The sequence below is a fragment of the Thunnus maccoyii genome, chromosome 12 (genome assembly GCF_910596095.1).
Source record: "Thunnus maccoyii chromosome 12, fThuMac1.1, whole genome shotgun sequence".
Classification (NCBI taxonomy): Eukaryota; Metazoa; Chordata; class Actinopteri; order Scombriformes; family Scombridae; genus Thunnus; species Thunnus maccoyii.
Window position 1 is genome coordinate 32,415,697 of NC_056544.1, and position 26,804 is coordinate 32,442,500.

The following is a 26,804-nucleotide window of genomic DNA, read 5'->3' on the forward strand; positions in this document are numbered from 1 at the left end:
TTATGGGATCCTTTCATCCTTCCATTAACACCATGTTTTACATAATGATTTATGATACCACTGCTAAACAGACACACTGTCAGTTGAGACTCAAAGACTTCATAGATATGTAACAATACTTTATATAATCCCAAGATTAAGATCAAGAAAGAGTTATAATCCTGCATGTATTGTTGGTGTCAAACATCCACAGAAAAATATTTGATTTCAAGAGAGAAAATGTTTATTGTTTCAAGCATCTAAGTCATCAGTACTACAATAATGCAGTTGTTACAGTTTGAAGTTACACAATGTTACACTGTTCTGATTAGAGATCAGAGTGAGAGCAGTAGCAGAGTAAAACCAGTAGCAGAGTCCCAGTGAGTCAGGTCAGGACTGGGAACACTGGTCTCTCCTCAGTGTCTCTGAGACTGGAGTCTGGGAGCCCTGGGTGGCCTCACAGGTCACAGAGCCCACCTTCCTCCACTGGTCTGCAGGGAGCCTCAGGGTGCTGCTCCAGCTGTAGCGGCCGTCCTTCTGCAGCACCCCAGGGCTCCTGCTCTCCTCCCCGCTGCTGCTGCTGCTGCTGCCGTCCACCTTCCAGGCCAGACTCCAGTCTGAGGGGAAGCCCTTGTTGGCCAGACATATGAGCGTGGCCTTCCCCTGCTGCAGCTCCTCGCTGGAGGGGGGCAGCACCGTCAGGGTGGGACGGACATCACCTAGGAGACACCGATCAGATTAGAGGACAGCTGTCAATCCAACACCAGACACTTGGACACCTTTACTGTGAGAGGGTGGAGCCATATGAGGACTCTTTCTGTGCTGATATGCATGAGAGGTTTCTCAGAGGGAAGTGAAACAGTGTGTCAGTGAGTGACTGGTGGAGCAGAAAAAACATCTGACAGAAACTCCTTTAAGTCGTTTATATGACTGTTTAATGTATTTTATTTTACACTTTACACTATATATAAATAAGGACATAAAGTTTGAATATATAATTCAGACATCTATGATTTAGTTTGAATTTATAACAACATATTTACTTTCAAAACTATCAAAAGATCAACAGTTAATCAGATTCATCAGTCAAAACTAACAGACAACCGTAATATACGGAAAATGTTGAGACATTCAAAAAATGAAAAACCCTCAAAAAACTGTCAAAATGATTTCAGACTGAGGTTAAAAGACAACTGGAGACATTTTAAATGATCAGAGATTCACAGCATTTCACATTGTTTATCTTCTTTGAATTTAAATGATTAAATTAAAACAGAGAATTAAAGGCTGAAATTAAAATCATTTTTAAAGTAGGATTGTTGTTTTTTACTCTGTCCTGCAGTTCAAGCTGTTCACATTTAACAAATTAACTTGAACATTTCAAAAAAAGTTCAGTAAAGCTGCTTTGAGTTCAACTTTAAGGAAACACAAGAGGAACAAACAATAAAACTGAGACTTTAAAGTGTTTTAGATCAGCACAGTGGAAACTTATATCTACTACAAATGTTCAGACGTAGAAATTATAAACTTAACTGATGATACAGTATTTAATATTTTAACAGAAACTTACTTCCAACATCCAGTCTGGTTCCTCCACCAGAAGTCCACCACAGTGATACAAACTCATTGAGCCGCCGTACAAAAACCTCTCAGTGTAGAGAGACACGGCTCTCTGACTTTGACACAAACAAACTCACCAAAATGAAGTAAAATTACTGAAATAACTCGAAAACTTACAACAACACAGAGCCGCCAATTTATGAATATGTGATTTTATTTCATATAAATTAATTTAAATTAATGTTAAATTTGTGTTGTAATACATTTAACTGTAACAAAATATATTCTGAAAAAAAATAGCCGTCAATACACATGAAGTCCAAACCACATAAAAATAATCACTGACACATCCTAATCAATACTGTGATGAGTTGATTGATCCATTGATGAAACAGCATCATCAGAGTAATCCAAGTCCCTGTTGGAGTCAGTCAGAGCATTTCCATAGAGAGCCACTTTGCATCAGCGGCACCATGCTCCAGTGCTCTGGGAGAGTTTATAGTCCTGAGAGTTGAACACTGGATGACTGACAGCTGTCCTTCATCACAACAGAAGCCACAGAAATCCTCCTCATCAACAACATGACTTTGATCTCCGTCCTCATCTGGACTCTCCTCTGCTGCTGCTTCACAGGTAAAGTCCAGAGAATCAAACTCCTCTCCTCTATGAACATCCGTCCCTCTGAAATGAAGCCCACAAAACCATCAAAACCATGACGCTGCTTTATGTTTTTGTCTCTGTATCCTCAGAGTCCAGAGGCCAGATCACAGTGACTCAACCTGCAGCAAAGACATCTGCTCTGGGAGGCTCCGCAACCATCAGCTGTAAGATCAGTCAGACTGTTTTTAATTCTGACTCTGTGGAGTGGTATCAACAGAGAGATGGAGAACCTATTAAACTGCTCATTTACTGGTCAAACCGTAGACCATCAGGGATTCCAGATCGTTTTACAGGCAGTGGATCAAACACTGACTTCACTCTGACCATCAGTGGAGTTCAGACTGAAGATGCAGCAGTTTACTACTGCATAGGCCGCCACAGTATCAACAGTGTGATATCAACACTGTTCACACAGTGAAAAAGCGTCGTACAAAAACCTCCCTCAGTCAGACTGAACAGAAACTGACTGATACAGTTCACTGAACACACACACACACACACACACACACACACACACACACACACACACACACACACACAGTCTAACGTGAAGCTAGATATCTGAAGCAGATATCTAACTCAGTCTATAATAAAAACTCAATATGTATTAAAACATCTGAATACAAGTTAACTAGGCACAGATACCCTGTATATCTAGTCTTTTATTTCACACTTTCAGTGAAGCCTTGGCTGGTTTCATTTTAAAAAGTATTAGCACTCGCTCAGAGTAACATCATAAAATCACATTCTTATATGCCGATGACATCCTATTTTCCATCAGAAAATCCTCAGATTTTGTTCTTTCAGTTATTAGTCTGATCTGACATTTTGAATATTGAATATATTCTGAGTTTGGAATGCACATTTAACCAAACTGAAATTAAGTAGTAAAAATTCAACCATGGGCTTTATATAGAAGAAACATGGATTATTCATAAAGATGCAATGATTTTAGTTATTTGTCTTTCCTTTTCTGACTGGATGTATTTATGACATTCTTTCCCTCTTTTCAAGAATGATTGATTTATTTATTGAGTGGGATAGTGTGCAGTCTGAAACATTAAAGATGCACTGCACCAGAGTTAGCTTGAAGCTAATTTGCATCTCTAGTCCCCGACAAAAAACATACAACAGCACAACAACAAACAGTAAATAGCAAAAAAAAAACCACACAGAACACACCATACAAAATACAAAATACAAAGCTACACACAGCTCATCACATACACCCACAATGTCAATTAGAAATTAATAATGTAAACTTGTCAAATTAAAAGCAAGACTACCTGAGCTAATGAGAAGACCATAGATGAAGTTTAGACTCAATGGTCACACAGCTGATTGGTCTATTGGTCTAGATTTTTTAATTTGGCCTTGAATGTATTTATTGAACTACAGTTCTTTATATCATCAGGTAAGGCCACTGGCGACATTAGGGGCAGAGCCACACCTGCTGTCACCAGAAAGAACAGTGCCAACAAATTATGTTATTATCAAGTTTCAAATTTTTATCTGCTACAATTTATTATCTATGAATATAACATCTTCATAAATTGTATGATATTATTTGTGTTATTATTTGTTTTAGTTCATTTTTAATTGTCCCCTGCCTCGCTTCTTCAGACTGCGTTTTCCTGTTTCGTGTCCGCAGTGGGCCTACGGTGGCCGGTGTGAATGTAGGGCTAACCCCTCTCTCATAATGCAATGTGTATTGTACGTGGGAAGATATGAATATGCATGCTCAGAGTGTTAGTGTATTCAATGTAGATCACACAAAATTGATGACAAGTGGGGCAGGCAGCCCGTAGCCCCACTAAAGCATCATTTCATATTTCACAGTTGATTGGCTCTCTGTCAGACAGAGAGCCAATCAACTGTGAAATATTTCAAATGATGCTGCAGTGCAGCTACAGCATGAGCTTTGAATTTACAGTCGGCAAAAAAGAGGGGAGCCTTTCTTAGCTAACGCCAGCTAACTTGAAAAAAATAAAGTGCATTTCATACTCGGGCACAGGGTATAAAGCCTTTATTTGGTGGAAAAACTGGAATTAAAGCGCCTCAAAGCCCACCAGCCACGGAATACTGTCATCACTCAAACTGCTGGTAAAATTAATAAAATTAATTAATAAATAAAAACGGATTCACCGTGGTGAAGTTTTCCCAGAGGAAAAACCGCCATGCTGCCCTTTTCCGAGCCGTCAGTTGGTGAGTGAAAGCATATTTTATCATCCTGCCTTGGTGGTTCTAGTCCGTGCATTGGTCATATTGTTGTGCTTGATCGATTGATATAGATGGTGACGAGTGTCAGTGTGTCCAACGCTTATCTATTGAGGTTGTCGTCATAACGTTGTCACAGAATGGATTATATCCCTAAAAAGTTGTCTTTGCACCTCGTTGTGGTGTTGAGCTCTTTGCTGTTCGCTTATGGCCCTGTAGGCTCATTTGTTCTGAGCTTGATTGTGTTGGCTTATGACGATAGAATATTGCATTCTTAATTAAGCAGTATTACAGAGAGGTTGTGCTTCAGTAATGCGGTCAAGTGCCTCGTTCTGTAAGCATCACTGTTGTGAGTCAACCAGCCAACTTGAGCTAATGCTTTCTAGAGATTGTGGGGATTTTCCAAACTGAATAAATACCTCACATATAAACACAAAACTGCTTTGCTAGCTTAATCTTGTTGTAATTAAGATATCCGTTGAAAAAACAAGTTTTCCATGGACAGATTTAGCTACTACGTCTGCAAACTTCACATATATTTTTAAGCTATCTGTGCCGTGTCACCAGCACAGCTGATGGAGGATGCCGGAGTGGGAGCTGAGATATACTCTCAACTGAAGGAAAAATGGTTAAGTTTTGCTGTGTATGGGGGTGGGAGGTAACGATAAAGAGTGGAGAAGGGTTTGGTCAGTCTCAGAGTTGAATCCACTCGGTAAAGGGTCAGTTTTGTTTTCCCCACAACCAAACCAGTTCAGTTCAATCCAGTTTCAAAAACATAAAAGAAAGACAACTCAAAACTCTGCTCCGGGTTTTCACCGCAGATCACCCCACAAAACAAAACAAAACAAAACAAATCAAGGATGCTAAAGCAACACAGTACGTAAAAATATTTTGTGGAGCCATGCATGGACCCATAACATGTTAAAAAACACATCAGTAAGAAGAGCAAGTATTGAACAAGTTGGTGCCCCACCAATTCTTTACATATAAAAACACCACTGGGTATGGCATTCCACTCAGTTGTGGCTTTCACAGAGAAAGCTGACTGCCCAAATGCAGTGTGGCAATGTTTGTCATTCCACCCTCAGACTGGCTCATTTAATAATGTACTTTTTAGATTTTCACCAAAAAACAGCTACATGTATCTATAAATCCTTGGAGAGTTGTGGGCTTCTTGCACCACTCATTTTACATTATGTATGACAAAATACAATCTATAAACCTTCCCAATAAATAGAAAATCATTTGGTTTGATAAGAATTAAAAATCACCAATAACAGGATTTACATTAACCTAACTTCTGGGTGGAAATAAAATAAATTTCTCTCACATAGATGTGTACTCCATTATGTCTTGAATCATTTAAATATTCATTGTTCTGGTGGGAAACAGCATGATATGTGTAGGACAGCTGCAGTTCACTGACTTTGTGTGTTTGCATATGTGTCCTGCCTCTCTGCTCCCAGCCGTTAAGAGGCCAGTGTTGATCAGTGGCTGTCCAGACCTTTCAGAGCCACTGACACGCCGGCAGCACAATGATGATGTCACTGACTCTACTGCTGGCCACCCTGGGGCTCCTTGTTCAGGGTGAGACTCTCTTGTGAAAACTTTGCTTCAGGATGCAACCAGGTTCAACACAGTGATGTTCTGCTGTGATTGAAAGACACTGAAACAAGCAGAATTTACCTTCTTCCATCTATTCTCCATGTTAAAGAGATGATACTCTTCTGTTTTCATGGTGATCATCTTTCTCCAAGCTGGATTTGTCTCAATAACACTCCTCTTTTTCACGTTTTCCAGGTTCATCAGCAGAAATCATCCTGACTCAGTCTCCCAAATCTCAGTCTGCTGTTCCAGGACAGACTGTCTCTATCAGATGTAAAGTCAGTCCAGGTGTTAGTCACTGCTTCAACTGGTACCTTCACAAAACTGGAGAAGCTCCTAAACTTCTGATTTATTGTGCTACAACCCGTCAGTCTGGGATTTCAGATCGTTTCAGTGGGACACAATCTGGGGCTGACTTCGCTCTGACCATAAGTGGTGTTCAGACTGAAGATGCAGCAGTTTATTACTGTCAGAGTCTCCATTATATCAACAGTCAGTGGTTGTTCACACAATGAAAAAGCATCGTACAAAAACCTCCCTCAGACAGACTGAACTGAAACGGACTGATACAGTTGACTGAACACACACACACACACACACACACACATTTCATAGATATGATCAGACAGTTCAACCACTGCATCTGTACTAACAACTTAAAATATCCAGAATATCAAAATTATTTTATTTCCAGATTATAATTATACATGGACTTCCTCTTTCTGCACCACTCTCTACATTTTGTCATCATTACATTAGAAACATCACAAAATTTCAGGTGTTGTTTCAGTCACACCATTGAAAAATCTATCTATATGCCGATGACATTTTATTATATTTCACAAAATCCTACATTCCCTATGGTCATAATAATAATAATAATCAGATCTCAGAGGGAAACAATGTTGGTATCTCTTGGTTTCATGGCAGGAGCTGAAATTAAGGAAGGCTTTTAAGAAGAACTCTAATGGAAACAAAATTATCTTAGACAGTCATTTTTGTGTTATTAGCAGTTTTTTCCCTTTTTCTTTCAGACACACATGAAAAGGTCAGAGGTCTAGTGTGGGGGGAACATGGGGAGGCAGGCCGTATGCACTACATTTGTACAATGATTGTACCTACTGTATATGTACATAGTGTAACTTTAGAGATCACACTCGTGTTTTGTTATTTTTACATATTTGTTATGATTATGTCCTGCATTCTATGTCAGATCTTCATTTTTTATTCTTAAGACTTTTGTCAATTTATTGACAGGATTCAGGATATCAGCTTAATGCACATTTACCCTTTATGAAACTGAAATAATAATAAATTACATCAAGGTCAAAGGATACCTGGGTGATTTTCTATGAAATGATCAAACCAGTTTAGAAAACTAAAATATGAGCAAACAAAGTCCTATATCTATTTAAAACATTACAAATACAAATGTTACTTTTCTCTTTGAATAAGATAATACCTTTTCAGACATTAAAACATATTATTGCACATTTTAACATCTCAAAACCAGGGACAATTCAATAAGAACTTTAATGCAGCACATAAATAAAAACACATCAGAGGTGTTCTTTTGGTATTCTTAAAGAAACATGCAACAAACATACTGACATGGAAACCTTTGGTGTAAAAGAAGAACCAGGTGATATCATCTTTTGCTGACAATACTCTGCACTTTGTTTCTAATCCTCAAAACTCTATTAATGTAAACTACATTTTGAAAGGATTTTAAAATTATGGGATCCTTTCATCCTTCCATTAACACCATGTTTTACATAATGATTTATGATACCACTGCTAAACAGACACACTGTCAGTTGAGACTCAAAGACTTCATAGATATGTAACAATACTTTATATAATCCCAAGATTAAGATCAAGAAAGAGTTATAATCCTGCATGTATTGTTGGTGTCAAACATCCACAGAAAAATATTTGATTTCAAGAGAGAAAATGTTTATTGTTTCAAGCATCTAAGTCATCAGTACTACAATAATGCAGTTGTTACAGTTTGAAGTTACACAATGTTACACTGTTCTGATTAGAGATCAGAGTGAGAGCAGTAGCAGAGTAAAACCAGTAGCAGAGTCCCAGTGAGTCAGGTCAGGACTGGGAACACTGGTCTCTCCTCAGTGTCTCTGAGACTGGAGTCTGGGAGCCCTGGGTGGCCTCACAGGTCACAGAGCCCACCTTCCTCCACTGGTCTGCAGGGAGCCTCAGGGTGCTGCTCCAGCTGTAGCGGCCGTCCTTCTGCAGCACCCCGGGGCTCCTGCTCTCCTCCCTGCTGCTGCTGCTGCTGCTGCCGTCCACCTTCCAGGCCAGACTCCAGTCTGAGGGGAAGCCCTTGTTGGCCAGACATATGAGCGTGGCCTTCCCCTGCTGCAGCTCCTTGCTGGAGGGGGGCAGCACCGTCAGGGTGGGACGGACATCACCTAGGAGACACCAATCAGATTAGAGGACAGCTGTCAATCCAACACCAGACACTTGGACACCTTTACTGTGAGAGGGTGGAGCCATATGAGGACTCTTTCTGTGCTGATATGCATGAGAGGTTTCTCAGAGGGAAGTGAAACAGTGTGTCAGTGAGTGACTGGTGGAGCAGAAAAAACATCTGACAGAAACTCCTTTAAGTTGTTTATATGACTGTTTAATGTATTTTATTTTACACTATACACTATATATAAATAAGGACATAAAGTTTGAATATATAATTCAGACATCTATGATTTAGTTTGAATTTATAACAACATATTTACTTTCAAAACTATCAAAAGATCAACAGTTAATCAGATTCATCAGTCAAAACTAACAGACCACCGTAATATACGGAAAATGTTGAGACATTCAAAAAATGAAAAACCCTCAAAAATCTGTCAAAATGATTTCAGACTGAGGTTAAAAGACAACTGGAGACATTTTAAATGATCAGAGATTCACAGCATTTCACATTGTTTATCTTCTTTGAATTTAAATTATTAAATTAAAACAGAGAATTAAAGGCTGAAATTAAAATCATTTTTAAAGTAGAACTGTTGTTTTTTACTCTGTCCTGCAGTTCAAGCTGTTCACATTTAACAAATTAACTTGAACATTTCAAAAAAAAGTTCAGTAAAGCTGCTTTGAGTTCAACTTTAAGGAAACACAAGAGGAACAAACAATAAAACTGAGACTTTAAAGTGTTTTAGATCAGCACAGTGGAAACTTATATCTACTACAAATGTTCAGACGTAGAAATTATAAACTTAACTGATGATACAGTATTTAATATTTCAGCAGAAACTTACTTCCAACATCCAGTCTGGTTCCTCCACCAAAAGTCCACCACAGTGATACAAACTCATTGAGCCGCCGTACAAAAACCTCTCAGTGTAGAGAGACACGGCTCTCTGACTTTGACACAAACAAACTCACCAAAATGAAGTAAAATTACTCAAATAACTCGAAAACTTACAACAACACAGAGCCGCCAATTTATGAATATGTGATTTTATTTCATATAAATTAATTTAAATTAATGTTAAATTTGTGTTGTAATACATTTAACTATAACAAAATATTTTCTGAAAGAAAACAGTCGTCAATACACATGAAGTCCAAACCACATAAAAATAAACACTGACACATCCTAATCAATACTGTGATAAGTTGATTGATCCATTGATGAAACAGCATCATCAGAGTAATCCAAGTCCCTGTTGGAGTCAGTCAGAGCATTTCCATAGAGAGCGACTTTGCATCAGCGGCACCATGCTCCAGTGCTCTGGGAGAGTTTATAGTCCTGAGAGTTGAACACTGGATGACTGACAGCTGTCCTTCATCACAACAGAAGCCACAGAAATCCTCCTCATCAACAACATGACTTTGATCTCCGTCCTCATCTGGACTCTCCTCTGCTGCTGCTTCACAGGTAAAGTCCAGAGAATCAAACTCCTCTATGAACATCCGTCCCTCTGAAATGAAGCCCACAAAACCATCAAAACCATGACGCTGCTTTATGTTTTTGTCTCTGTATCCTCAGAGTCCAGAGGCCAGATCACAGTGACTCAGCCTGCAGCAGTGACATCTGCTCTGGGAGGCTCCGCAACCATCAGCTGTAGGACCAGTCGGGATGTTCATACTTGGACTTATAGTGGGAGCAGCTACCAAGGTTTAGCCTGGTACCAACAGAGAGATGGAGAAACTCCTAAACTTCTCATTTACTCTGCTAATCGGCGAGTATCAGGGATTCCAGGTCGTTTTACAGGCAGTGGATCAAACTCTGACTTCACTCTGACCATCAGTGGAGTTCAGACTGAAGATGCAGCAGTTTATTACTGTCAGAGTCGCCACAATATCAACAGTCAGAATGTGTTCACACAGTGAAAAAGCGTCGTACAAAAACCTCCCTCAGTCAGACTGAACAGAAACTGACTGATACAGTTCACTGAACACACACACACACACACACACACACACACTTTATTAAGTGTGTCAAAACTAAAACTATATTCAAACAATGAAATAAAGGACTCACACAAACAGTTTTATTTATAAGGAGATTCCTCTGAAATCAGTGAAGTTTACCATCACAGCTTCTTAGCATCAACTCAACAATGATGCCATGTTTGTCATTAATTATGAGCTCAGTGTTTCCTCTTTGAAGAGAGAGAATATACCAGTCTGCTACTGTTGGTGAGCCATGGCTCAGTATGGCTGATGACCTTTAACCAAAACCATCAAAACAGGTGATATACTGTGGTTATTACATATGTAACAACAGCTCACATGTTGTAACAAGATCATTAAGGAACAGAAACATGTCAGGTATTTGGGCGGGAAAAAAATCAAGGTGGTTAAGCTGTTTCCTTAATATCAAATATTTTATTTGTGCAGGTTTTGAGACACACAGCTCTGAGATTTGTCAGCCCAACAAAGGAAGCGGGAGTCATTTTCACAGACCTATCTGCATGGAAAGATATCACATGAAAGAGCCGACCAGCAGTGTGTTTGAGAAGGAAAAAAAACTCAACTAAACATTGACATACATTAGTATTAAACTGTATCATCCTTATGATGGTATGGTATATATGGCTGTGAAGTCAGAAGGAGGAGGATGGAGTGGATGGCAGGCGTACAACATGCAGGACTCTGGCAGCAGAGACCCGGGTTTGCATCCTGAGTCCCGTGTGTAGTTGGGTTTAGGCAACAAGTCAGGGTGGGGGTGACTCCACCCACTGCAGGGAGAGAGACTGATCACATTTCTGCTCTTCAGTGTTTCACTTCCCTCTTTGAGCTCAGTAACCATGGCAACAGAGAGGCATCACTGCTGAACCATGACAACAGACAGGTTTCAGTACTAAAGATAAAAAGTTGAAAGCGCTCTCTCTTACTCCAATGTATCATTTTCAACAACCAGACTAATAGTTAGAGACTAATAGAGACTATTAAATATACAAAAAAGGGCAATAACATTTTGGAAACATCTAAATTCAAGCCCAAAAGACACACTTCCTTTCAAATCACTAAAAAACCCAAGAGCTGAACCCTGAAAACAGCCCCCTCAGTCAGCTGATGATGAAACTAACCAACCAGGTTCCATCAGCACTGATTCAAAACAACACAACAGAATAAAACTAATAATGAATCAATCAAAAGATCAATATTCAGAACATTGGAGAAATGAAACAAAAAGCCAAAGTAGACTAAATTGTTATTTGGCTCTAAACAGAGAATATAAACTGGCTGAGTATCTCCAGTCTGTCAGAGATACCAAGCAGAGACGGATCCTGACCAATCACAGGCTCAGTGACCAGCTGGCAGTAGAAACAGGAAGTTACAGACAGACATGGCGCCCAGAGAGGAGCATGTATGTGCTCACTGCTCGACAGGGGAGCTAGAGACAGAGATGCACTTCCTCCTCCACTGTGAGAAGTTCTCTTCAGTAAGAGACTTCCACTACCAGGAAATAGCCAAGAAAACACCAAACCTCCAGATGTTAACTCCAGAGGAAAAACTGGCCGTTCTCCTGGTGAAGAGACAGCAGCTCCTCTAGCAGCTAAATATGTATCTGCCTGCCACAGCCTGAGGGACTCACAATCACTGGAAAATCTATATTTATAAGATATTAAGTAACTGCATCAAATTCTATAAAACTGTGTTGTATTGCAATCAAAGAATGGACTGCATCAGTGTAATATAGAACCTGCATGTGACACCTGTATATTTAATGTGTATATGAAATATGTAATATATGAATCCTCTGTAAACTGCTTTGGCAACAACATGTTTTTCTTTTATTCATGCCAATAAAGCTATTTTGAATTTGAATTTTACAGAGAGAGAGAGAGAGAGAGAGAGAGAGAGAGAGAGAGAGAGAGAGAGAGAGAGAGAGAGGACACCTTTAGTGGATGTTTCTCAAACATTTGTTGTTTTATATCCTTAAAGTTTAACAGTGTGTGACTCCCTCTAGTGGATGTTGTGGAGTATTCTGTTGTCTTTGCTCCAAAGGTTTTTGTACAGAGTTTTGGTGTTTCCTGTCACTGTGGGCTGCAGAGCACAGTAGTACACAGCAGAGTCAGACACTGCAGCAGAGGAGATCTGCAGATCAACTCGATTTCTCTCATTATTCAGTTTAACAGTCAGTCGAGGGTGTGGAGGTGTTGCATTCACAACAGTAGATGTTGATTCAGTGATCAGGAGAAGGAACTGAGGAGCTGATCCAGGATCTTGTCGATACCACTGGAGATTATTAGCTTTAACTGAATAGTTACAGGACAGAGTAACACTACGGCCCTCTGATGAAAACACTTCAGCACTGCTGGCAGTAATATCATCTTCCAAGGTGTTACCTAGTGAAGGAAACATGTTGTATTAAAGTTCTGTTCCAGAGTCAAATATCCATCATTTGGAAAATATCACACAATGACAAAAACATACGTACCTACAAGAGCTGAAAACAGTAAAATGACAGCCAGTGTTTCCATGGTTACACAAGTGAAATGCTGTAAGTGAATGTTGAGTTTGAATAAGTGTTGAGTGGTTTTGTGAGTTGTGTTTGGTCTGATGTTCACAGCTGGAATCAAACAGCTCTCTGCCATGCAGCCACCTCTGCAGTCAGTAGGAGGAGACTCATATGTCAAATGACATTCATTTGTAAAACTCTTCATCACAACTGTGTCTCATGAGGGAAAAGAATCTAGACTGTTTGATAAGAAACCACTGAAGTTTAACAGTGTGTGACTCCCTCTAGTGGATGTTGTGGAGTATTCTGTTGTCTTTGCTCCAAAGGTTTTTGTACAGAGTTTTGGTGTTTCCTGTCACTGTGGGCTGCAGAGCACAGTAGTACACAGCAGAGTCAGACACTGCAGCAGAGGAGATCTGCAGATCAACACGTTTCTCTTTCTCTGTTTTGTTAATGTGAGCTGAGAAATCAGAAACAGTTGGATGAATCGATCCGTCCTCTGTGATGTAGAGCAGGAATTCTGGTTTGGATCTCTGGTTTTGTTGGTACCACTGGATATTTCAGATAGAACCCTCATATTTACAGGTCAGGTTGATGTTTCCTCCCTCTGCAACACGTTCCTCAGTATTTTCTGGCTTTATGCTGTTCATGGAACCCATGGCTGCAAAATGAGTCATTCAGTCAGTTAGTCTGCAAGAGATTTTAAAAGAGACTCAACAGAGGTTCTTGACTTTTACTGTGATCTTTAATCATTTTAAAATACATTAAAAACCCAACATGTTCTTTATGTTTGTGAATTTACTTCCACAAAATCATCCAGCTATGAAAAACAGATATCTGGTTAATACATCAGGTAAAATGAGACTTTCATCTCTGTTCTAACACTCACCTATAAAGTGAGATAAAAGTATAAAGAGGTAAAGCAACATGTCTTTGGAGTTGTTGAAACCAAACAGACAGCAGATGATCAATGTTCTTCCACTGCAGTAGAATGAAGAAACTAAACAGCCTCTCTGCTGCACAGCCCTTCTCCTCAGCATCAAGCTGATTGGGATTTTACTTCCTCAAACATTTCTGCTCTGCAGACAGAAATAATCTCATTGGTTGAGTTGAACCTCAGTGGGCGGGGCCAGGAAATCACCTCTATAGGTTGTCGAACCATCAATGACATCATGAACTTCATCACAGTTTATTTTTGAAGCCTCATCCAGCTGGTTTGTCATTGATGTGGATTTGTTGCTCAAGTGAATCCTCCCACAGTGTTTATTCAGGCTCTGACTGTAAAATTGACCATCAGACTTTTCACAGATTTTGTTCTGCTGCAACAAATACTTCACACATATCCTCAAGTTTATCTGAACATCATGTATCATCTATCTGCTCACCAGGCAGGAATCCAGTCCATGCAACTGAAAGATCTCATAGACCATTTTAAAATCTAATTCAACAAATCTCAGTCTCTTATAAGACCTAACCTCATATGCATCCCTGCATCCAGTAGCTTTTACCAACCACTTACAGATCAAAGCAAGACAGTAAATCTGCAAATAGCACTTTTAAATATCAGGTCCCTCAGCAGTCAAACCTTTTAAATGAATGATCTTATTGTAGAGCCTCAGTTTGACTGTCTATTTTCAACTGAAACCTGGCTAAACACAGATGCTCTTGATGAAATTTAACCTGCAAACTTATAATTTCTCCTACTCCATTAGACAAGGGAAGAGGGGCGGAGGGACAGCCGCCATATGTATCGATGCTCTGAGGCTGAGGGATGTTTCTTTAGATGATTTTAGTTCATTTGAGTACCATGCTGTCATACTGAAATGTCTTTATGCAGCTATTGTCTGTAGACCACCAAAGCATTGCCCAAATGTCTTGTCTGATCTCTCTGAGCTCTTATCTATCATCAGCTCTAACTATGACAATATAATCATCATTGCTGACTCTAATTTACACACTGACAATAACACAGACAAGAAGGCTTCTGACTTTTCACATCTATTGGAAGATCTGAGCTTCATACAACATGTCAATGAACCAACTCACAGCTGTGGTCAAACCTTAGACCTTGTCACTACACGGGGACTTTCTGCTGACATTTCATCAGTTATGGATGTGCTTCTGTCTGATCATTTATTGAATTAACTGTCTCTCTTCATATGCTAGATTTGTAATTCTAGACACATTGTAAAAAGATGATATCTTACATCTGAAATGGCAGTAAATTTTATGTTGCATACAAATAATATATCTTAGCCAACTCTCCCTTTATCTGTTGATGATCTAGTGGACAATTTAAATACAAAACTTCAGGTCCACCATGATGTCTTTAAAGAACTCAGAGCAGAACACAGTGCAGCCATCAGAAACACCAGGCGATCGTATTTCTCTCAACTTATAAATACAAATTCTAACAATCCAAGGCTTCTCTTTTCAACTGCTGACAGTCTCATGAGCCCGGCCCCGAACTATTACTCTGATCACCTGAACGTTACTAAATGCAATGAATTTTCTGCCTATTTTACAGACAATGAATGAATATTATAATACACCAAGCATCAGTTACATCAGTTTACATCAGTGGACTTGGAAACAATCAAGAAAGTTGTCTGTGAGTTAAAATCCTCTACCTGTGCTCTTGATCTCATTCCCACCACTTTTTAAAAACTGTTTTTTAACTGTTTAGCAGAGGAAGTTTTAACAATAATTAATCACTGACTGTTCACAGGCACCTTTCCTGCAGCTTTCAAAACCACTTTAATTAAACCACTGCTTAAAAAGACAATATAGATTGTTCTGTCATCTCAAACTGCAGACCAATATCCAACCTGCCTTTTCTGAGTAAGATTTTAGGAAAAAAAATGTTGAAGGAGGTCTTCTGTGACAACACTGTATTTGAAAAGTTCCAGTCTGGTTTCAGGGCCCATCACAGTATGGAAACAGTTCTAGTCAAAGTTGTGAATGACCTCAGGATGAACACTGATGAGAAGAATCTCTCTGTGCTTGTCCTGTTAGATCTCAGTGCTGCATTTGATCCTGTAGATCACATTATTCTGCTGGACAGACTTGAACACTGGGTCTGTCTCTCTGGTACAGTTCTTTGATGGTTCAGGTCTTACTTAACTGGCCGACAACTCATTGTGGCCATGGACGACCACTCCCCCAATAAAATAGACCTGACGTGGTGTCCCTCAGGGCTCTATCTTAGGACCAATTCTTCTCAGTCTGTATATGTTACCGCTTGGCAATATTATTAGATATCGCAACATCAATCTCCATAATTACACAGATGATACCCTGCTATATACGTATCTCTGTAAGTTCAAATGATTACAGTTCTATCAGTGACAAGATTGCATGCATCTGACTCAGAACTTGTTACAGCTGAATCAAGACAAAACTGAGATCCTGATGACCACCTAAAATTATTCACACTAAACACCAAGGAGCAGGTCAATAATCTTGGTGTTATTATTGACTCTGACCTAAATGTTTAATGTCACATAAGAAACGTGACTCAAGTGTCCTTCTATCATTTAAGGAATAGTGTCAGAGTCAGACACAGAAAAGTTAATGCATACAGGTTGTACAATACAGGCTGGACTATTGTAACGCTCTTCTGTCTGGTGTGTCTAAGAAAGCTGTTGGTCAGTTACAGCTCGTACAGAACGCAGCAGCAGGTGTTCTGATGAAAACCGGACAGAGAGACCACATTACTCCAATTTTAAAATATTTACACTGGTTACCTGTCAGTCTCAGAATTAATGTTAAAGTTCTTCTATTGGTGTTAATCACTGACTGGCTTTGCCCCGTCTTATCAGTCTGACATGGATAAGACAGATGATCCTCTGGCTCAAACCTCTTGATTGTTCCTGAGGTCAGAACTAACAGACTCAGGGAGGCAGCCTTCGTTAATTACAGTCTGTCTGAGAGTCTGAAGGGCTCTGAATCTGTTGACACTTTACAATGAAAACTTAAGACACATCTTTTTACTGTCGCTTTCTCTTGAAGTGTTTTTACCTTATGGTTATTTTATGTTGTCTTTTCCTGTTTTTTTTTTTTTTTTCCTTTTTTTTTTTTGTTTTATCAGAAATGCTATGATTATCTGCTTTCATATTTAGCAGTTTGTGTTGCATTTTATGCATGAATTGTGATATATAAATAGAGTTGTTGTGGATTTGCTGCTCATGTGAATCCTCCCACAGTGTTTCATTAGCAGCTGTGACCACAGTGACTCTGATAAAACAGGAATTAGCAGAATCCATCTGATATGAAGCTGTGGTTTGAATACCACTTCCCTCCTCTTTGAAGAGTAGTCAGATATCTGTGTTCAGGTTTTTGTACAGCCTCTTCTACACTTTCTATCACTGTGTGTCTAGAGCACAGTAGTACAGAGCTGTGTCTGCCAGGGTTAGACTCTGTATGGTCAGCTCAGTTGATGTAGCTGATGTTTGGGATTTATATCGTTTATCAGGAATATATTCTCGGTGACTCTGTGATCCTCTTCCTTTCCAGAGTATAAACTGAGGTGCCTGAAGGTCAGAATGATGTTTGTACCAGTAAAGCCAAGGAGTAGTCTCGGTTGTCTCATAGGTACATGTGAGTGTGACAGATTCTCCTTCTCTTCCACTGACTTGTTCTTTTACAGGAGAGATTGTGTCTCCAGCTATTAGTCCTGGAAAAAGTAGAGAAAATGAAGCCATTAGACTAACATTGTTCATGAGGCTGAGAGGAGAAGACAGTGGAAAATGTCAACTGTACAGTGTTACTCTGTGGACACAAACTGATCAACTGTTAATTTGACTGATTTCTATAGAAATCATCTTCCAAGGTGTTACCTAGTGAAGGAAACATGTTGTATTAAAGTTCTGTTCCAGAGTCAAATATCCATCATTTGGAAAATATCACACAATGACAAAAACATACGTACCTACAAGAGCTGAAAACAGTAAAATGACAGCCAGTGTTTCCATGGTTACACAAGTGAAATGCTGTAAGTGAATGTTGAGTTTGAATAAGTGTTGAGTGGTTTTGTGAGTTGTGTTTGGTCTGATGTTCACAGCTGGAATCAAACAGCTCTCTGCCATGCAGCCACCTCTGCAGTCAGTAGGAGGAGACTCATATGTCAAATGACATTCATTTGTAAAACTCTTCATCACAACTGTGTCTCATGAGGGAAAAGAATCTAGATTGTTTGATAAGAAACCACTGAAGTTTAACAGTGTGTGACTCCCTCTAGTGGATGTTGTGGAGTATTCTGTTGTCTTTGCTCCAAAGGTTTTTGTACAGAGTTTTGGTGTTTCCTGTCACTGTGGGCCGCAGAGCACAGTAGTACACAGCAGAGTCAGACACTGCAGCAGAGGAGATCTGCAGATGGATTTGTTTGTCCTTCACTGTAATCGCCAGTCCAGGTTTTGTATTTGGTACTGCTCCAGAAGCCGAGTGCCGGATGAGGTTCTCTGGTGGTTTTCCTGGATATTGTCGATACCAGAAGAAATAATCACCAGATGAAAGTTTTGGGTATTTATAGGACAGAGTAACAGTGCTGCCCTCCAAACTGTTCTCTTCATTCTTGACTGCAGTAAGTTCTTCACAGCTGACACCTACATGAAAATATTTAAATCCAGAAGTTAGTGAACAAATTTACATTTTCTTGGGCTTCTTGTTCTGTGCTTCAGTAACTATGTAGCTGCTTTAATTACATTATCAGATATGAATGTTCTTGCCATTGAATTCAACTAATTAATGAAATGAATAAAATGTGACTTACCAGTGAATATACAGAGGAGCAGAGCTGGCACTAAAAGCAACATGTTCAAAGATAAACAGCTCAGTAATCCTCAAAGTCAACTTACTGAAGTCTGCTTACTTTCTGATGGGGACAGCTGGGCTTCTCCCATCTGTAGAGGAAGCCCCTCCTCCCTTAATGACATCACTGTGACATCACTGATCCCAGTAAGGAGGATGTGTATACTGATATCCTACCAGTTATATCACCATCGCAGGACTCTTTCTCTTCTCTTATGTCTTCATTGTCAACATAAAAACTTTGCCTGGAGCAGCTTTTACATGACTGATCTGTTGTCATGTGAAACTACAGAAGCATCAAAAATCTGTCAGGTTGTGTTTGACTTTGAGTTTTGGTGTTTTCTGTCACTGTGGGCTGCAGAGTCAGACTGGGAACAAAATTCTGCCCTGGCAATTCTCATCTGGACCGGCAACATTTATCCCCAACAAACACACTTATGAGTTGCATAAAGCAATAACAGGGTATTTATAACATATAAGCTAAGCAATAGATATCAAGTTAGAACCCAAACAACAGGTGTACTTACAAAGTTTCATAAAATAATATAATAAATAAATAAATAGCCAAGAAATAGCTTAGAGGACAAATCAGCAGCCCAAGAGGCGTATTTAGGATTTAATTCATTGATGATCTGGAATTGTGAGAACTGTTAATAGTCAATCATCCAACATTGTGTTTGCAGCTGATCTGATGCAATTCACACATCAGGCTTAACAGTCAGGATTTCATGCTACCGACACTATTTAAACATTCACTCACTGGTATTGTCAGGCTGTGACAAGCAGCAGGCCTGCAGCCTAATGGAGTGGACCCAGTGTGACCAATCAGCTGACATCATTGAAAAAACAGCATAAGCAACAAATAGAATAGAATAGAATAGAACAGAATAGAATAGAACAGAATAGAATAGAATAGAATGGAATAGAATAGAATAGCATGTCCTACCTTAGGCGGTGAGAAGACGTCTCTTCTCTGCCATCCTGTCGATTACATCATTCCATCAGTGTCTAAAGCTATAAGAAAGTTTTATTCTGTAGCCATAAACATGAACGCTTCTAAATGTAGTGCTCCGTAATCTATTCTTGATGAAGCTGCTCTTGCATGCTACTTGTGTAACAGAGAGCGTCAGGTTCAGAGCTCTGCTGTTAACACTGTCACTACATGAGCTAACGTTAGCAGTATCACCTGCTGGAGGTTATCATTCAGCTTTCACTCGTCCTCGGCAGCGTCCTCCTCTTCTTGCTCCTGCTCTCCACTGGAATCAGCCTGCTGCTCATCTGTCCAGACTCTTCCTCCTCCTCTTCATCTGGTGATGGACTGTTAATGTTATCACTGCAGCTAGCCATGCTAATGCTAACAGGATTTTGGTTGGCAGTGGCATCGATATTTTGAATAAATGTGTTAACTTGAAACATTTTGCAGCATCAGCCTCAAGATCTTTTTCTTTTTCTCTCTGACCTTTTCTGCTCCACCTTTTTGTTTTTTGGGACCTTCATCCATTTGTATCGGCTAGCGTTATTTTAGATTCAAACTCCACTCTTTCCATCTTCATTTATTTCCTGCTTGACCTCTGACATTACATGGATGGACGCATCCAATTGAAGCGATGGAGGGAGGACGATGGTAGCACTTCCTGAACCTGCCTTACAGTATAGGCAGCCTGTTGACAGTTGGGACTGTGTAACCCCCAGAAGGTTGAATTTCCCCCCACATTGCTGGTGACTTTGCTGCTGTCCATCTCAAAGTTATTCCATGACAGAAGTAGCTTTTCTCTGCATAATGCTGGTGTACACACCAAACACATTTATAGCACAGTTCCTCCAAAGCATTACTCCACTCATGAGTAGTTTTTCATCACAATCAGCAATGTCGTGGTTCCAAACATTGAAAAGCCAACGCTCTGCATACAAATCTTCATGGCAGGAAACACACAATGCCTTGATTTGAAGGAACTGACGTTAACCAGGATTCCTCCAAAGCGTTACTCCTGCTGAATGTGCCCATAATAAGCAGAGCGAGGGTGCCGGATATTTACAGGTACCCCCTCTGATACAGATGTTAATCACAGAAAACACATACTTCCTGTAAGTTCCTAAAGCCAAACACTTTGTTTAATCTGCTGCATTTCTGTGACTACTAGCAGATTTTACCCATGATCAGCAATGTCACATAGGTTGATGTACATGTTCACAGCCTCTCGTTGGGATTTTCTTCACTCAACAGACATATACACAATGCAAGCGGGGATAGCCAACCACGAAGGGATTCAAACCCTCAATCTTCTGATCCTAAGTCCTTTAGGCCACGTGGTCATGTGGAAAGGGAAGTGTACGTTTCAATGTGGCTACAGTAGTAGTCTCCTGACAACGAGTAAGAAGGAACAGGACTTTGGACGTGAAGCTTTCACAGGATACACGTGTGAGATGATGTGGCACTGTTGGTCATTCCATGGGTTAGAAACAGGGAAGTTTACATCAACTTTCTTTCCATCTGCAGGCGGCACAAAAACTTCTCCCTTTACAACAACTGATCCTGGCCAGTATAGAGATCGAACCTGTGACCTTGGCGTTATCAGCACCACGCTCTCAGTGTATTCCGGGAGTGATGTCCAAATAAGGAAATGTGAGTCATGTAGCAGGTGGATGTGACTCCCCTCATTGAGACCTGCTGATAGACGTAACAGCAGAGCAGAGGAGAGACACTGAGATAGTGATGTAACCGACCTGCGCGCTGGTATTTCACATGTTTTTTGTGCTTTGCTGAATAACGTCTTTGTATTCGGGCACACCCCTAGTAGATATATTTTATAGTTGCTTTTAAATACTATCAAATAATGTTTATATAAAGTAAACCTCATACATTAATGGGAAAAGCCTGTAAATATATTGGAGAGTTGCTTGTTCTTACTGTCAAATAATGTTTATATAAAGTAACGATCATCATAATTATGTTTTTATAAACTATTATCACATGATCTTATATTTTTGTACAGTATAAAATCAATTTTACCAGGAATTTACTGTAAATAAACTGGATAATCATATAAAATAAAAGCCTAAAGCTCTCAAGATACAGTTAATGGGTGCTATAGGAGGGTAATTTAAATGTAATTTTACATAATTTTTCTGTGTTTTACATCCAGAAATCTGTACTTTGATGGGGAGTTCTTGTGGATGGATTGGATAATCCTATGAATTTAACAAAGATTACTGTATGAAAACAACAGTCTTCATTTAAATTAGGTAATTCTAAGATATTTCTGCAATCATTTAAATTTTTTTTGTGCAGATTAATACATTTGTTTAACATTCTAGTGATGTTTTATAATGACATTTTCTTTTTATTTTAAAATGGTTGGACTGTAAAAATGCAGACAATGTTCAAAGTAAATATCCGTATTTTTAAAAGAAATCTCTATAGAATAATTAAAGGTTTTTTACTGTTATTTGATGGTAAGTGTTTGGCAACTGTTGCTGACAGACGTTTTACCGTTTTTACGATATTTTTGTTATATACACATATATACACAACAGCATGAACAGAATAAGGTAATAACTGAAGACATATGATAAAACAGAATTACATGTATCACATTAAAAACACAAGATGGCAGCAGAGAGGGCTGTCGACAGACTAATGTCGGCAAACCTGGTTTTCAATGAGCCACATCGTCAGCTGGTCTGTGAAAGTGTGATATGTATGAATTTCCTTGATGAGCTTGAGGAGCGAGTTCCACTGTTTAGCTGCAATGACAGAATACTGACTGACTGAAAGCACTTTTTCTGATGGGAACGATGCGTTCTGTGTTGTGTTCATCTACTGACACATCATGGCTGAATAGTGACAACAAACACTTGAAATCTTCATACAAACCAAAACAAGGAAAAATGAACAAGGCTGCAAATATCAAAACTTTAATGTGAATAATCTGTTGATTAGTTTTTTTCATTTAATCTTTTGTTCCATGAAATGGTTTTGAGTTTGAAGCATCATCCAGCTGGTTTGTCATTGATGTGGATTTGCTGCTCATGTGAATCCTCCCACAGTGTTTCATTAGCAGCTGTAACCACAGTGACTCTGATAAAACAGGAATTAGCAGAATCCATCTGATATGAAGCTGTGGTTTGAATACCACTTCCCTCCTCTTTGAAGAGTAGTCAGATATCTGTGTTCAGGTTTTTGTACAGCCTCTTCTACACTTTCTATCACTGTGTGTCTAGAGCACAGTAGTAGAGAGCTGTGTCTGCCAGGGTTAGACTCTGTATGGTCAGCTCATTTGATGTAGCTGATGTTTTGGATCCATATCCTATAAACTGAGGTGCCTGAAGGTCAGAATCATGTCTGTACCAGTAAAGGTCAGCAGAATAGCTTGTCTGATAGGTACATGTGAGTGTGACAGATCCTCCTTCTCTTCCACTGACTTCATCTTTTACAGGAGAGATTGTGTCTCCAGCTATTAGTCCTGGAAAAAGTAGAGAAAATGAAGCCATTAGACTAACATTGTTCATGAGGCTGAGAGGAGAAGACAGTGGAAAATGTCAACTGTACAGTGTTACTCTGTGGACACAAACTGATCAACTGTTCATTTGACTGATTTCTATAGAAATCATCTTCCAAGGTGTTACCTAGTGAAGGAAACATGTTGTATTAAAGTTCTGTTCCAGAGTCAAATATCCATCATTTGGAAAATATCACACAATGACAAAAACATACGTACCTACAAGAGCTGAAAACAGTGAAATGACAGCCAGTGTTTCCATGGTTACACAAGTGAAATGTGCTGTAAGTGAATGTTGAGTTTGAATAAGTGTTGAGTGGTTTTGTGAGTTGTGTTTGGTCTGATGTTCACAGCTGGAATCAAACAGCTCTCTGCCATGCAGCCACCTCTGCAGTCAGTAGGAGGAGACTCATATGTCAAATGACATTCATTTGTAAAACTCTTCATCACAACTGTGTCTCATGAGGGAAAAGAATCTAGACTGTTTGATAAGAAACCACTGAAGTTTAACAGTGTGTGACTCCCTCTAGTGGATGTTGTGGAGTATTCTGTTGTCTTTGCTCCAAAGGTTTTTGTACAGAGTTTTGGTGTTTCCTGTCACTGTGGGCTGCAGAGCACAGTAGTACACAGCAGAGTCAGACAGCTGAAGCTTCTGGATCTTCAGAGGAACTGATCTTAAGTTGGAATCCAGTGTGGATGAAAATCTTTCCTTAAACTCATCTGGTGTGTTCCCTTCATCCAGTTTAACTCGGCTCAGGATGAATTTGGGGCTGTTGTTTCCTTCCTGTTTGTACCAGAAGAGGTAATAACTTGTACTACTGCTGTTATATTGACAGTCAAGTGTTACTGCCTCTCCTTCAGCAGCAGTCACATCTCTTTTTGGTTGCAGCACGTTGTCTTTTTGTGCTCTGCATTCTGTAAAACAGCAACAAACAGTATCAGTGAGCTGTTAAAGAATCATGTCAATGTTGGATTGATATGACAGAAACAGAGCTGTGTTCATACCAAGGCACATAGCAGCCAGCAACACTGAGATGAACAGAGACGTCATATCTGCAGTGTTGAGTAACTCTGAGCTACAGCGAGTATAAAGAAGACTCTGATCTCTGTTTAGTCTTCATCAACACTAAGTTGGTGGATTTAAAGGAGGAGTCTGATCACAGTGACAGAGCTCATTCACAGCCCTGTGTTATTCCTCCTACTGACAACTTTACACTAAACACATGTTTGTGCCTCTCTCCTTTCCTAGCATAGCTTGTCTTGTATGTAGTCATCACTGGAGATTGAATGTTTCCTGTTTTACATCTGGTGCAGACTCACTTTGATCCCCAACATATAATGATTGATTTATTTATTGACTGGGACAGTGTGCAGTTTTAAACATTGAAGATGCACCAGAGTTAGCTTGAAGCTAATTTGCATCCCTCGTCCTGACCAAAAACATACAACAGCACATCAACAAACAGTACAAAGCAAAAAAAAAACCAAAACAAAACACACAGAATACACCATACCAAATAGAAAATACAAAGCCACACACAGCACATCACATACACCCACAATGTCAATTAGAAATTAATAATGTAAACTTGTCAAATTAAAAGCAAGACTACCTGCGCTAATGAGAAGACCATAGATGGAGTTTAGACTCAATGGTCACACAGCTGATTGGTCTTTAGTAGATTTTTTAATTTGGCCTTTAATGTATTGATTGAACTACAGTTCTTCATATCATCAGGTAGGACGTTCCACTGAGTTGTGGCTTTCACAGAGAAAGCTGATTGTCCAAATGCAGTGTGATTAAATGGTACAATCTTGTATAGAGGATATTCTGGAGGATCTAATAGAACTTACTGAGCGAGTGAACACAAAGTCACATAGTGGAGGAGGCCAAACCATTTAACATTTATAAACTAGGCACAAATTTGAGAATAATTTAAACTTCTCAAAGCTCAGTAAATTGTATTTCTCCAGAACCCTACAGTGATGGAAATGCATTGGCTTTTTGTCCAGAGTTTTTAGAGTTTGTTTGTATAAGGACTCAAGAGGTTTTATGGCTGTTTCTCCAGCCTGCCCCCAACATGTGATCAATAAGACATATGAGAAAGAATCATAGCTGCATAAATATCTGCAGCGTCCAAAGAGAGACAGTTTCTAATATGTCTAAAATTTGCTAAGTTATACTTTATGGTTTTAACCGTTTTTTTAACATGTTTCTCAAAGTTCAAATTTGGATCCAGTGTCACACCAAGATATTTAAAATTAGTCACTATGTCAATTTTTTCACCTTTGATGAGAATATCAGCGTTATGAGGTTGTACCATAGTCTTAGAGAAAAACATACCTTTCGTCTTGTTTACATTTAGACTCAGACATGATTGATCAAGCCAATGTGTGATCCTTTCCAATGCAGTTGTTAGCTTAGCAGCAGCTAACTCAGCTGTTTTTGCATGTGTGTACACAACGCTGTCATCTGCATACATTTGTAGCTCTGCATCATGACACTGTTGAGGGAGATCATTAATATATAGGCTAAATAATAGGGGACCTAACACTGACCCTTGTGGAACACCCATTGTGCACTTCATGTTACTGGACAGTGTGTCACCAACTTTAACACATTGTCTCCTATTAGATAAATATGAAGACATCCATGCCAGCGCTCTAGATGAGAAGTTAAATTTAGAGAGTTTTGATATTAAAACATCATGATTGACTGTGTCGAATGCTTTACGCAGATCTAAAAATACAGCAACAACTACTCCTCCTTTGTCAAGTCTTGATTTAATTTGCTCTATTAAGTGCAAGGTAGCAGTTTCAGTGGAATGATTTGCTCTAAAGCCAAATTGCATACAATGTAGACCAAAATTGTTTGTATTAAGAAATGTTGTCAGTTGTTTAATGACAACTTTCTCAGCAACCTTTGAGAGTACTGGCAGTATACTTACTGGTCTGTAGTTACTGGTGTTTTTATCACCACTACAAGAAATCTAGACTGTTTGATAAGAAACCACTGAAGTTTAACAGTGTGTGACTCTCTCTAGTGGATGTTGTGGAGTATTCTGTTGTCTTTGCTCCAAAGGTTTTTGTACAGAGTTTTGGTGTTTCCTGTCACTGTGGGCTGCAGGGCTTCAGAGGAACTGATGTCTCGTTAACTGTAGCATCAAATCTGTTTTTCTGGAACTCGGCAGCATTATCTCCTCCACCAGACATTAAACGCTGCAGCATAAACTTTGGGGAATCATTTACTTTTTGTTTGTACCAGAACAAAGAAGAACCTCTGTCACTGGTCTTAAATGTACAAGCAAGTGTAACTGTGTCTCCTTCAGTAGCAATGACATCTCCTGTTGGCTGGGTCACGCTGTCTTGTCCTTTACACTCTGGGGAAGAACAGAACATGCAGAGGAAGAGATGAATCAATAAAGATGATTGATTAAAGGAGAACAATCAGCAGCTTTAAAGAGTTACCTAGCAGACACTGACACATCTAGAATAGTCTGTTTCTACTGACTGCTGTCTGTCAGACTGAACCACAT

General features: G+C 39.4%; 1 protein-coding gene across 1 annotated transcript; it reads right to left on the minus strand.

Annotated features, from left to right (window-relative positions):
• Positions 1–200: 200 nt before the first annotated feature.
• Positions 201–24,560, minus strand: LOC121909403 (immunoglobulin lambda-1 light chain-like). The gene is made up of 4 exons (XM_042429950.1): positions 24,274–24,560; positions 23,843–24,183; positions 9,306–9,339; positions 201–698 (listed from the first exon to the last, which is right to left on the minus strand). The coding sequence occupies exons 1-4, from the start codon at positions 24,317–24,319 to the stop codon at positions 370–372; spliced, it is 750 nt and encodes a 249-aa protein (XP_042285884.1). The 5' UTR covers positions 24,320–24,560; the 3' UTR covers positions 201–369.
• Between the last annotated feature and the right edge of the window lie 2,244 nt (positions 24,561–26,804).